The sequence below is a fragment of the Mustelus asterias genome, unplaced genomic scaffold, assembly GCF_964213995.1.
Source record: "Mustelus asterias unplaced genomic scaffold, sMusAst1.hap1.1 HAP1_SCAFFOLD_176, whole genome shotgun sequence".
Taxonomy (NCBI): domain Eukaryota; kingdom Metazoa; phylum Chordata; class Chondrichthyes; order Carcharhiniformes; family Triakidae; genus Mustelus; species Mustelus asterias.
This window is the reverse complement of record NW_027590178.1, coordinates 505016-519099: the sequence shown is the minus strand read 5'-3', so window position 1 is coordinate 519099 and position 14084 is coordinate 505016. Positions and strand designations below refer to the sequence as shown.

General features: G+C 46.3%; 2 protein-coding genes across 2 annotated transcripts in view; both read left to right on the top strand.

Moving 5' to 3' along the window:
- The window catches only part of LOC144485243 (NACHT, LRR and PYD domains-containing protein 3-like), a 259102-nt gene that overhangs the window by 32092 nt on the left and 212926 nt on the right, over positions 1-14084 (top strand). The gene's annotated exons all lie outside the window — the stretch shown is intronic.
- LOC144485241 (uncharacterized) overlaps positions 1-14084 on the top strand; it is a 71315-nt gene that overhangs the window by 6712 nt on the left and 50519 nt on the right. Inside the window, exons 2-3 of the mRNA XM_078203457.1 lie at positions 8328-8422; positions 9553-9716. Coding sequence (XP_078059583.1) covers positions 8359-8422; positions 9553-9716 — 228 coding nt within the window. The 5' untranslated portion in view covers positions 8328-8358. The remainder of the gene's footprint in view (positions 1-8327; positions 8423-9552; positions 9717-14084) is intronic.

Below are 14084 nucleotides of genomic sequence, written 5' to 3'. Positions count from 1 at the left end.
CGCGCTCCTACGATCCGCTGCGCTATATTATTTAGGGCAGCAGGCGGGGAGAAACGCACCAGCTGCCGGGAGCGTTCGCATGTCGCGGTTGCATCTCCCTGGCCTGGATTTCTGGCGGTGTCTGCACGGCAGGTTTAGCATTTCAGCAGTATTTTGAATACTATATAAAGGCGATTAGAGGGCTCGGGACTGTATTCTCTCGGACCGCTGGCATCTCCCACACAGAGACCACTCCATCTGACGAAGGAGCAGTGCTCCGAAAGCTTGTGGTATTTGCTACCAAATAAACCTGTTGGACTTTAACCTGGTGTTGTGAGACTTCTTACTGTGATCTCCCACACAGCCAGAGTGTTTCATTCCAGCTGTGATTACAGTAGCTTGCCACTTTCAGGGAGTTAGCGGCCTGACTCCGTCAGAGTGAAAGGGTCAACCGGGTCCTCCAGGGGATGCCCCCCCCCCCCCTGAGCATGGGCACCCTGGTACTGACCAAGGGGAAAAGTGCCAATGCCCGGGGGAACTTTGGCACTGCCCATCAGCCATGGGGCAGTGTCAAGGGGAAGGGGCCTGTGGGGGCATGGTTGGAGGGCAGGGCCTGCTGGGGGCGATCGGTGGGATTGGGGGTCCACGCTGCCACTCGATCATTGGGATCGATGTGGGCACGAATGAGGCCAGCGATCGGGGTGGGCTGGGGTAATCAGTGGGGCGGGGGGAAGGGTCGGGGCATTGCGCCGTGGGGTCGGGACTGCCGGGGGGTTCTGTCTGAAGGGGGTGACTTCACTGCGAGTGGTGGGTTGCTGGAGATCAGGGCGGGCCGAGATGGGGGTTTGGGTGGATGGGAGGCGGGGGGGTTGGGGACAGCACTGCGGGGGCCCAGCTCGATCGAAGCTGATGGGAGATTGACAGCTCGGGGCCTCGGCACATGTGCAAAGACCCACTGGCTTCAGCTTACCGGGCAGGAATAGAACCCGCCCCCTGAAATCTATTGATATTCACGCTGCTGGCCGCTGCAGTGCAAAGTGGGTGGAATATTCTACTGTGAACACTCAAAAAAACATGTATTACTCCAATTTTCCCATGAATGCAACACTTCGAATTTCTTTGGGTGAATTCCAGCCAAAACTTTTGTTGCATTGAAATAATCCAGTATCCCCATTGTTTTATCAACAAAATAAATTCTGTTAATAAAATAACATCTGAACAAATGCTGAGTTTACAATTATTGATCAACACTTGAACCACGTACCAATTAATTTTGCATTAATTCAGTTTTCAACAATTGTCCCCACAATGATGTATTCAATTAAAACCTTTTATCTGCCATTACCAAGGAGTTGTTGCTATGAAGGCCATCGGAACACAACGCATCTCTGCCACATGAGCGTTCAGAAGTGATAAGGAGGAAGTATTGGATAGATTCTCAGTGCTGAAATTTGACAAGCCACTGGTGACGGATGAAATGTAAAGAAGGATATTTAAGGAATGAGAATGGAAATTGCAGGGGGCCTGTCTATAATCTTTCGGTTTCCCTGGACTCTGATGTGATGCCAGAGGACCTGGAGAATTGCAAATGTTGCTCGAAAAAAAAAGGTTTTAAGGATCGTCCATGCAAGTACAGGCTATTTAGTTTAATATTTCATTTATTATTTGCACATGTATTGGAATGTAATGAAATGCATTGTTTCTTCAGCGAACTACAGGCAAAATATACCGTTCATAGAGGACATGAGAGAGAAGGAAATGAGAGGGTGCAGAATGTAACGTGGCAGAGCATTTAAAGTATAGAACGAGAGTAAAAGATATAATTAGAAGGTATGCTGGTGACGGCTCGTATGAAATCACCACACTGCGATTGTCACCATCTGGAGCACACTTCCAGAAATAATTATTCGCGACAGAAATGGTAGTCACGTGGAAAAAAAGTGAGTTGATTAGGAAAAGCCAGCATGGATTTATAAAGATAAATCCTGCTTTAAAAAAGTTTCTGGAGTTTATTTTGGGAGGAAACAAACTGAAAGTTCGAGAAGAATACTGCTATTGATGTGGTGTACATGTACTATAAGAAGACATTGGATATAAAGCAATGCAGAGGACGTGTGAGAAAAGTTGTAGTTCATGGAATCAAATGGACATTAGCAACGTAGATAGGAAAGAAATGGCTGAAAACATTGGAAGCAGAGTGAAGCTCGATGGATAAATGGTTGAAAAATTGATGTAGGGATGTTCCAAAGCGATAGGGATTGTTACCCATACTTTTCCTTGAATACATTCTGATCTAGATCTTGATGTGCAGAGGATCATTGCAAATTTTGTGGGGCACAAAGGTGCGGAATATTGTAAACTGTGAGGAGGATAGTGTGGAAGCCCAAATGGGGTATTGTTACAAGTCAGCTTGGATACTTCAAGGTGTTCTATGATGCTCGCCTGACCTGTAATGTTTTACGTTGAATTTCGCCAGGATGAGAATCATTAGAATCATAGAAACCCTACAGTGCAGAAAGAGGCCATTCGGCCCATCGAGTCTGCACCAACCACAATCCCACCCAGGCCCATATCCCTACATATTGACCCACTAACCCCTCTAACCTATGCATCCTGGGACACGAAGGGGCAATTTAGAATGGCCAATCAACCTATCCCGCACATCTTTGGACTGGGGGAGGAAACCGGAGCACCCGGAGGAAACCCACGCAGACACAGGGAGAATGTGCAAACTCCACACAGACAGTGACCCAAGCCGGGATTCGAACCCAGGTCCCTGGAGCTGTGAAGCAGCAGTGCTAACCACTGTGCTACCGTGCCGCCCCGTGAGCATAAGAGGTTTCATTTCAGGTGTGATTCAATTCACCCACGAGGAGCTTTTATCAAAAACAATGTTTAATGAAGAATATTCTTGACATGTATAGTAAGAATCGTAGCAAGAACGTTTAACAATTACAAAGAAGAAACACAGCAACCACGGTAATATATAACTCTAAAGGGAATATCTCTAATGTCTTCCAACCAAAGACAACATCCAACACACATGACGCTACAAACAAACAGGTTACAGCATAGGTTAATGCCCCTTGTTACTGGAATCCCGCCTGCTGGTTTGAATGCTGAATATCTCTTGTGGATAAACTCAGAAGAGGTTGCAGTAAAATTTGTTTCCCTTAAACTCAGCTTCTTTAAGGCAGAATCAAACAAAGCAAAAAATAGGGAGAGAAACAGACTGCTTCTTACCTTCCTGCTAAACTGCTTCCCAAAACAAACCTGACAGCCCCAAGGAAAAACAAACCTATCACCTGACTCAGCTCCACCCGCAATGCTATCGCTGAATCTGTGAACAGCAGGATTTTTAAAAAACTTTCTTAAAGGTATACTCAGATGACAGTATAGACAAGCTGCTGGAGTGGGCATACAGTTGGCAACTATAATTCTTTGCGTTGAGGTGCAAATGGATGCATTTTGCCTGGAGGAAAATGCAGAGACAATAAAAAAATGAGGCGTACAATTCTCATTGAGGGCAGGAACTGGGGAACATGTGCACATGCACATCGATCATTGAACGTGACAGGAATCATAGAAATCATAGAAACCCTACAGTGCAGAAGGAGGCCATTCGGCCCATTGAGTCTGCACCGACCACAATCCCACCCAGGCCCTACCCCCACATATTTTACCCTCTAACCCTCTATCCCTCTAACCTACACATCTCAGGACTCTAAGGGGCAATTTTTTTTTAACCTGGCCAATCAACCTAACCCGCACATCTTTGGACTGTGGGAGGAAACCGGAGCACCCGGAGGAAACCCACGCAAACACGAGGAGAATGTGCAAACTCCACACAGACAGTGACCCGAGCCGGGAATCGAACCCGGGACCCTGGAGCTGTGAAGCAGCAGTGCTAACCACTGTGCTACCGTCAGCTTTGCCAGGGGTACAATTGCGCAAAGCCCTACGGTGATTTACTTCAAGGTGAAAGTGAATGGAAAATGTTGGTTTGAGGGTATAAACTGGCAGGAGGATGGAATCAGTGAGATCAGGCTGTGTGTAACCTGGGGAGGATGGAGTCAGTGAGATCAGGCTGTGTGTAACCCGGGGAGGATGGAGTCAGTGAGATCAGACAGTGTGAAACCCGGGGAGGATGGAGTCAGTGAGATCAGACAGTGTGTAACACGGGGAGGATGGAGTCAGTGAGGTCAGGCTGCGCGTATCCCGGGGAGGATGGAATCAGTGAGATCAGACAGTGTGTAACCCGGGGAGGATGGAGCCAGTGAGATCAGACAGTGTGTAACCCGGGGAGGATGGAGTCAGTGAGATCAGACAGTGTGTAACCCGGGGAGGATGGAGCCAGTGAGATCAGACAGTGTGTAACCCGGGGAGGATGGAGTCAGTGAGATCAGACAGTGTGTAACCCGGGGAGGATGGAGTCAGTGAGATCAGACAGTGTGTAACCCGGGGAGGATGGAGTCAGTGAGATCGGACAGTGTGTAACACGAGGATGGAGTCAGTGAGATCAGACAGTGTGTAACCCGGGGACGATGGAGTCAGTGAGATCAGACAGTGTGTAACCCGGGGAGGATGGAGTCAGTGAGGTCAGACAGTGTGTAACCCGGGGAGGATGGAGTCAGTGTGATCAGACAGTGTGTAACCCGGGGAGGATGGAGTCAGTGAGATCAGACAGTGTGTAACCCGGGGAGGATGGAGTCAGTGAGATCAGACAGTGTGTAACCCGGGGAGGATGGAGTCAGTGAGATCAGACAGTGTGTAACCCGGGGAGGATGGAGTCAGTGAGATCAGACAGTGTGTAACCCGGGGAGGATGGAGTCAGTGAGATCAGACAGTGTGTAACCCGGGGAGGATGGAGTCAGTGTGATCAGACAGTGTGTATCCCGGGGAGGATGGAGTCAGTGAGATCAGACAGTGTGTATCCCGGGGAGGATGGAGTCAGTGAGGTCAGACAGTGTGTAACCCGGGGAGGATGGAGTCAGTGAGATCAGACAGTGTGTAACCCGGGGAGGATGGAGTCAGTGAGATCAGACAGTGTGTATCCCGGGGAGGATGGAGTCAGTGAGGTCAGACAGTGTGTAACCCGGGGAGGATGGAGTCAGTGAGATCAGACAGTGTGTAACCCGGGGAGGATGGAGTCAGTGAGATCAGAGAGTGTTGAACCTGAGGAGGATGGAGACAGTGAGATCAGACAGTGTGTAACCCGGGGAGGATGGAGACAGTGAGATCAGACAGTGTGTAACCCGGGGAGGATGGAGTCAGTGAGATCAGACAGTGTGTAACCCGGGGAGGATGGAGTCAGTGAGGTCAGACAGTGTGTAACCCGGGGAGGATGGAGTCAGTGAGATCAGACAGTGAGTGACACGAGGGGGATGGAGTCAGTGAGATCAGACAGTGTGTAACCCGGGGAGGATGGAGTCAGTGAGATCAGACAGTGTGTAACCCGGGGAGGATGGAGTCAGTGAGATCAGACAGTGTGTAACCCGGGGAGGATGGAGTCAGTGAGATCAGACAGTGTGTATCCCGGGGAGGATGGAGTCAGTGAGGTCAGACAGTGTGTAACCCGGGGAGGATGGAGTCAGTGAGATCAGACAGTGTGTAACCCGGGGAGGATGGAGTCAGTGAGATCAGACAGTGTTGAACCTGAGGAGGATGGAGTCAGTGAGATCAGACAGTGTGTAACCCGGGGAGGATGGAGTCAGTGAGATCAGACAGTGTGTAACCCGGCGAGGATGGAGTCAGTGAGATCAGACAGTGTTGAACCTGAGGAGGATGGAGTCAGTGAGATCAGACAGTGTGTAACCCGGGGAGGATGGAGTCAGTGAGATCAGACAGTGTGTAACCCGGGGAGGATGGAGTCAGTGAGATCAGACAGTGTGTAACCCGGGGAGGATGGAGTCAGTGAGATCAGACAGTGTGTATCCCGGGGAGGATGGAGTCAGTGAGATCAGACAGTGTGTAACCCGGGGAGGATGGAGTCAGTGAGATCAGACAGTGTGTAACCCGGGGAGGATGGAGTCAGTGAGATCAGACAGTGTGTAACCCGGGGAGGATGGAGTCAGTGAGATCAGACAGTGTGGAACCCGGGGAGGATGGAGTCAGTGAGATCAGACAGTGTGTAACCCGGGGAGGATGGAGTCAGTGAGATCAGACAGTGTGTAACCCGGGGAGGATGGAGTCAGTGAGATCAGACAGTGTGTAACCCGGGGAGGATGGAGTCAGTGAGATCAGACAGTGTGTAACCCGGGGAGGATGGAGCCAGTGAGATCAGACAGTGTGTAACCCGGGGAGGATGGAGTCAGTGAGATCAGACAGTGTGTAACCCGGGGAGGATGGAGTCAGTGAGATCAGACAGTGTGTAACCCGGGGAGGATGGAGTCAGTGAGATCAGACAGTGTGTAACCCGGGGAGGATGGAGTCAGTGAGATCAGACAGTGTGTAATTCAGAATTCTTGCTGATTTTGAGGCATTCAGGATTCCATGGAATAACCTTAAGGGAAGTTCACCTTGACTGCACACATTTTCTGGTTTTCTGAAAAGCATGTTAATTTGTTAATTTTTGCAGTTCTGCCCCCCGTTTCCGATCTCAGTGCACCCGCAGTAGATGAAGCGAAGGGGGGAGTGGTGGATGTGAAGATGGGGAGGATGTGCGGTAACAGGAGATAAGCCCCTCCCGTTCCTGCTTTGGCCTTGTAGGCTGTTATTGGCTCCAGGAAGTCAAGATTCGATGGGGTTGTCCTTCAGACAATTTACTCATTTTCTGTGGCCAGGTTTACTGCTGGTTTCCCTGGAAGGGGAGCATGCCATGTTCACCGGCATGAGTGAGAAATTCCTTACCTGGAGGGCATTGCAAGGTCTGGGATAGACATTGAACCTCTTTACAGAGATTGTGTTTTGACGTTTCAATTTTCCCCTGGTAGTCTGCCTACTTGATGCCGTATCCCAAGATACAAAAGAAGTAGAAGGAAGGACACCCAGAAACCTCACAGAAATAATAGAAACCCGACAGTGCAGAACAAGGCCATTCCGCCCATCGAGTTTGCACCGACAACAATCACGCATCGGACTTATCCCCACAACCCCACGCAGTAACCCCATTAATCACTCTAACTAACACATCCCGCCACACTAAGGGACAATCGTGCATGACTAATCAACCTAAGCCGCACATCTTTGGACTGTGGGAGGAAACCGGAGCAGCCTGAGGAAACCCACAATGATACGGGGAGAATGTGCAAACTCCACACACAGTGACCAAGCCGGGAATCGAAGGCAGGTCCTTGTAGATGTGAGACAGTAGTGCTAACCATTCTGCCACCCTATCTCCCAATGCTTAACCAGTTTGTTCATATCCATAGCTCTTCATGAGTATCTCAATTAAAGAAAGAGTTCCACAGGCTGGAAGATGTGTGGGATGAGTACTCCAGAGCGTAGTCTCTTGGCAGCTGAAGGCAAGGGGCCCATGTATAGAAGAATCCAAATAAGGACTGGCCAAACTTTCAGGAGTGCGGAAATATTGCCAACATCTAAGGCTGGGCTATAATATCTGGCTGGGAAGTTTGAGTCAGTGGGTATATTTGAGAAGCTCGATCCAGATGGTGTACAAGGATCTAGGGTTAATGAGACGTGGTGCAAGTTAGGATACAAGAAACAAGTTTCAGGGCAGTTTGTAAGATCATCTTGCATGTGTAACACTATTTTTTATATGCTGGCAAGCAATACATTTATGATAAACAGATAGCCCACCCAGTGGGAGTCCAGAGAATGGGATTGGGAAGATAAACCAATGCCAGTGATATGTGCTGTGCGATTTACTGGATAAACAAACAGGGACAATTTCCACCCAGCTGGAAGGCAGTGAAGAGATGATCATGTGACAAACTGTGCCAAAGGCTTCAGAGACGTAGAGTCGGCTGAAGATACTTCACTGACCATTTTATTTCTGCTAGAATGTAATGTTTGACTTTGATAAGAGCTGTTTCAGTATTGTGGTGTAGGTGGAAACCTAGTTAGATGTATTCAAACAAGTTCCAAGAAAGGTGTGTCTACATTTATCAGGTAAAGTTATCGTCATGTGTTTTGGAGAAAAGGAGGCTGGACATGGGCCAGGGATTTTCAAGGGCAAATGAAATCAAGATGATTTTTTTAAGAGGCAGTACCAAGGTTGTGGGGTCACCGTCAGATCTACCATATCTACATGGTGTTTGTGAGATTGTAAATACTAAAAGGTTGTCCCCATATAAATTTTGGAAATCACATTGCTGCGTAAAGATACAAACAAGGCATTTTCACTTCACAGTTTCCATTTAACCCTGCTCTGGATTTGTCTATTTCAGAGCACCAGAATCGAAAACACCTGTCACAAAAATGGCTGAAGGTTTCAACAGCGGAGTATATCCAATATCTTCAAAAAGATTGACTTTGGACAATGGTAGGTTCAGAAAATACTCCCAAGTTTTCACCGTCCTGTTAATGAATCCAGACCTCATGCATGAACCTGCAGTTCACACAAGGAGCAGAGAAGAACATAGCGGCAGCAAATTATAAACCAGTAAAACTGATATAATGAAGTTGTGCTGAAAGCAATGTCTAGTGCATGTCGATAGGCATTGTTTACATAGACATCCAGAAGGAATTTGGACAGAGTTTCTTAAAATTTCTGTCATGCAATTGAAGGCAAATTTGTGACCTCATTGTGAAATTGGTGGAAAAGCAAGGGATAGAGATGAGGTAAATGGTGATTTAGGCTGACTGTCAGGATGCAACTTGCTGTGTTCCAGAAGCATCTGTGTTAGGCTCACAATTACTAACCAAATTTATTGACAGCCTAGATGATGGAATAAAAAAATGGATATATAAAACTGATTATGACACAAAGTTATTGAAACATTGTCGTCAGTATAGCTGGCAATATGCAATGAAATATCAGTAAATTCAGTGAATTGGCACGTTTGTGGCAAATAGATTAAAATGCAGGCCAATATCAGGTCCTTCACTTTCAATAAGGGATAGAACAGGGCCCTTTCCAAATGTGGAAAACCTAGAAACTTGGAAGCTCTACAGAACCTTGGGAATTCCTGAATATAGATTGTTAAAATATCGTGAAAAGGGAGCATAAAGTAAAACAAACAATTTAATGTTGGATTTTATGTCCAGAGGACAAGAGCATGTAGGGATAGAAGTTATGTGACAAGCGAGACAAGCTCCTGAATAGACCAATCCCGGCTGTGGCGATTGCAGTTAAAATAAAGGCAAAACCTTTCAGGAATGAAATTGAAAAATGCTTCGAAACGCAAAAACATTTCCTGCAAAAAAGGTAATTGATATTGGAAAGTTGATGTGAATTGCTTCTTACTAACCAGGGGTATGAAGTGATTTGGAGGTCAGCTGGATACATGGGTTTTATTCACAAATGAGATAAATATCATGAATGTTTTCTGAAAGATAGTTGATAACATGGCTCACATGACATTTAAGTGGGTTGTTTTAAGTTTACGGGCAATTAAAACAGTCCAGATAGGAACTCATTGTGTTTCATTTTTTTCCAATTTCTGTTCACAGATCCAAACTCTAAAATCACTGAGTTCTTGACAAACTGTGAAGATGACCAACTGTTGCTGTTGACCAAATTCTACCGGGACAGACTAGAACAGGCGATTGAAGGAGTGGCGAGACTCTGTCTGATGTTTGCAGCGTGCGATCATATTGGTGTGAAAGAAAGTCATGTAAGTCCAGGATATAGTGGGTTTAGTGATTTTGCCCATTTTCACTTCGCAGACCTGATTAAATTAGAGGAAGAATAATTTGCTGAACAGTAAGAAGCTATGGTCTCTCTTGCTGCTCTCCTAAAAAGACAACTGTTCCAGTACAGCTACAATGCTGGCATCTACCCAACAACGTGTAAAAAATGTCTATCCCATTTGCCCAAAACAGGACAAATCCATATGGAAAATTTGCACCCCACAAACCTCCTCCCACTAAGAGGCAGAGATAAAATGAGTAATTACCAGTGACTTAAAGTTACTGCCTCATAGCGCTGGGAACCCGGGTTCGATTCCTGGTTTGAGTCATTTTCTACGTGGTGTCTGCATGTTCTGCACGTTTTAAAGTTTATTCATTGTTGTGAAAAGTAAGCTTGTATTAACACTGCAAAGATGTGACTGTGAATATCCCCTAGTTGCCATACTCCAGCGCCTTTTCGGGAACACTGAGGGTGAATTTAGCATGGCCAATGCACCTAACCAGAGCACCCGGAAGAAACGCACGCAGACACGGGGAGACTGTGCAGATTCCACACAGTGACCCAAGCCGGGAATTGAACCCAGGTCCCTGGCGCTATGAGGCAGCACTGCTAACTACTTTGGAACCGTGCTGCCGAGTTTTTGTGTGCATTTCCGTCGGGTGTTCAGCTTTCCTCCGACAGTCTGAAAGACGTGATGGTTAGGTGCATTGACCATGCGAAATTCTCCTTCAGTGTACCTGAACAGGCGCTGGAGCGTGACAACGACGGGATTTCCTCGGTCACTACATTGCATTCTTAATGCAAGCCTCTTCGTAACATAGATAAATACACTTTAAGCATTTAATAACATGATAATTGAAGTTCCTTTTAGGTACTGCCAGTATCACTTGCCTCCTGATCTCATTAAACCCTTGGTCCATTCATGGACCAACACGAGTGTCTGCCTCTCACATCACAACATTATTTGATTGAACTCTGTCATGGAATGCTCAGGCGATAGAAATGAATGGGAACTGCTCTAAATCTCTGCAATGGCTGCAGTCATACCTAGCACAATGATAGTTGTGATTGTTCGAGGTCAATCCTAGCAGACCCATGGCCCTCATTCTTGAGTTCCTCAACGTCCTGTGTTCTCTGAAAATATATCCAGCTGTTTCATGACCTATCTGCTATCAATTGGTCAGAAGTGGAGGTGTTTTAGTGTTGATGTTAAAATGTACAACTTAATGTGTAACTCCTCAGATATCAGGAACTGAACAATATCCAGTCTAGTAAATGGTCAGTGATATTCCTGCCACACAACTCCATCCCTGTTTGACACTAAGTCACATTACCATTGCGGAAACCCACTTCAACAACCATGAGGGTTACAATTGAACACAACCTTAACGAGAAGAGTCAGAGGCTGGGAATTTGCTGCAAGGCTCACTTCCTGAATTCCCAAAGTCTGCGAATAATCCACAAGACAAAAATGGGCAACGTGACGGAATACACTCCACAATCATGGATTATTGTGTCCAACATTATCTAAGCAGCTCGACACCATCGAGAATGAAGCTACGCACTTGATTTGCATGGAATTTGTTCTTAAAAATATTTCCTCCCACGTCACAATGTCAGCATGTGCACCTGGTAAAAGATGCACTGCAGCAAATCACTAACGCTCCCTTAACAGAACTAATACTGTGGGCACATGCTTTCAAATCACCAGTATGGAAGATTTTGGAAATGAAAATCAACTAATACATCTTGAATTGAAATCTAATTTCGGTAATGCTGACCATGAAAACATTATCCATTGATGTAAAAACCCATACCAATCAATAATGTCGATGGTAGACTGAGATCTGCTGTCCTTGTTTGGACTACGTGTGACCCCAGCTCTAAAACAGTGTGATTATGTCTTGAAGAGTCTAACAGGCAACTCAGTTTTATTAAATGGCTGCAAAGTCTAAAAGTATTGAAACCGAATGATTCACCCGGAAATTACAATTACATTCCCAACCCTGTCGACCCTACAAATTTCATCATGTGGGGCCAGTGCTAAGATTGGGAAAGCTATCCCACTGACTAGTCAACCAGTACCCTGAAACAATGAACCTCTTAACATCATACTTGCAGACAATGTCCCAAATACAACCATCATCATTGTTGGGTATGACCTGTCCCGCTGACAGGAAAGACCCACAAGACATCCAGTGGGGAGCGGATTGCCCTGGATTTCCTCAACATTGAGTCTGAACTCCCTGAAGTCTCATAATCCGGTTGGAAGCGTGGCAATGAAATTGCCTGCTGGTTTCAGCCTACAATGCCCACTATCTGATGAACAACTGCTCCTCCATGTGACACAGTGTTTGGAGGAAGCACTGAGGATGGCAAGGGCAGGAAATATACTCTGGGTGGGGACTGAAATATCCATCAACAAGTCATGCTCAGTAGCGCCACCACTGAACGAGCGAGCAACGTCCTAAAGGGCATAGCTGCTGCACTGGGTCTGCGGCAGGCGGTGAGTGAATCAACAAAAGGTTTAACTTATTTGACCTCCTCCTGATCAGGCTGTCTGTTCCAGATGCACATGGTCAAAGTTGTCGGAGTGACCAACAAACTTTCCATTAGGAGGCAAAGTCCTGACTTACCTTCAGGTGTTGTATGGATTGACCAACTAGTTAAATGTGATAGGTTTTGTACAGATCAGTTGAGTCAAAACTGCGCAGCCATTAGACAGTGTGATCAATCAGTAGGAGCAGCAGAATTGTATTCGACCTTCACGGCCCAGCATATCATCTGCTCTGCTATTGCCAGTGTATCAGTCCGAGTGAATGAACAGTGCAGGAGGGGATGCCATTGATAGCGCCGGGGGTACCTCAACAACAGGTGTCAAACTGGTGAAGGTTCAAGGCGGGAATGCTTTTATAGCAAACAGCAGAACAAGCATGAGGGAAGTGACCCGAAATCTAATGAATCGGATCCAAAGCTCTGCATCCCTGCCGGATTCGTCCATGGCTGGTGTGAATTATTAACTAACCATCTGGAGTATTAGGCGCCCCAAATATCCACGTCCTAAATTAAATATGTTTCAGTATGTCTGAACATTCCAGTACAAAAGACAAAGCTGAAACATTGGCAAATATTATTAGCCAGAAGGACGCCGGAGGTGAAAGAAAGAATGAAAGCAAAATAGTGCGGATGCTGCAATGTGAAACAAAAACAGAACACCCCGGAAAATCTCAGCAGGTCTGACAGCACCTGTGAGGAGAGAATAGAGCCAACGTTTCGAGTCTGGATGACCCTTCATCAGAGCTCTGACGAAGGATTATCTGGGCACGAAACTTTGTCTCTATTCTCTCCCCACAGATGCTGTCGGACCTGCTGAGATTTTCGAGCCTTTTCTGTTTTAGGAGCCAGTAGATGATCTATTGTGACTGTCTATTGAGGTCCCTGTCATCACAGATGTCAGTCCTTAGCTAATTCAGTTCACTCCAAATGATATCATGAAATAACCAAAGTAAATGTAAACTGTAAATGCTTTGGGCCATGGCAATATTCTGGCAGGAGAAAGACGTATCAGTGATCGTACTTCTGACTTAATCTCAGATGTGGGGTGTTTGCTGACGATTGCACTGTTTTCAGCACAATTTGCAACTCCACAGATGCTGAAGCAATTAGAGCACATATGCAAGAAAACCTGGACACCAGTCAGGCCTGGGCTGCGATATGCCAAGTAACGTTCGCGCTACAAAAATGCCAGGCAATTACAAATGCCATCAAAAGAGATTCCACCCCTCCCTCCTTGGCGATTGAATTTCATTACAATCATTGAATCCCCCACTATCACGATGCTGGGGGGGTGCAGCTGACCTGAAACTGAGTTGTACCAGGCACAAAATACTGGTGACGAGAGCAGGTCAGATTCTATGGAGTGTGACTCACTTCCTCACTCCCCAAGACCTCTTCATCGTCTAAAAGGCACAGTCAGAGTGTGATGGAATCGTCTCCAGTTGCCTGGATGTGCGCAGTTCCAACAACTTTCAAGACGCTCGACAGCATCCCGGACAAAACAGCCACCTGATTGACACCCCATCTCACCAACATCAGCATTCACACCCTCCACTATCGACACACATGGCAGCGGTGTTTACCATTTACATGATACACTGCCACAACATCATAAAAAAGTGGATCCTATAGTCTAACAGTAATCTGATGTCATGTTGGGCACGGAAGTTCAGATGAAATTAATCCCATTGAAATTATTGCTGGTTCTCTGGGATTTCTCACTCTCTGAAAATTATTTTAAATTAAAAATTGGTTTATTTATATGTCGTTTAAATTAAGGAACGAAGAGAAGGGA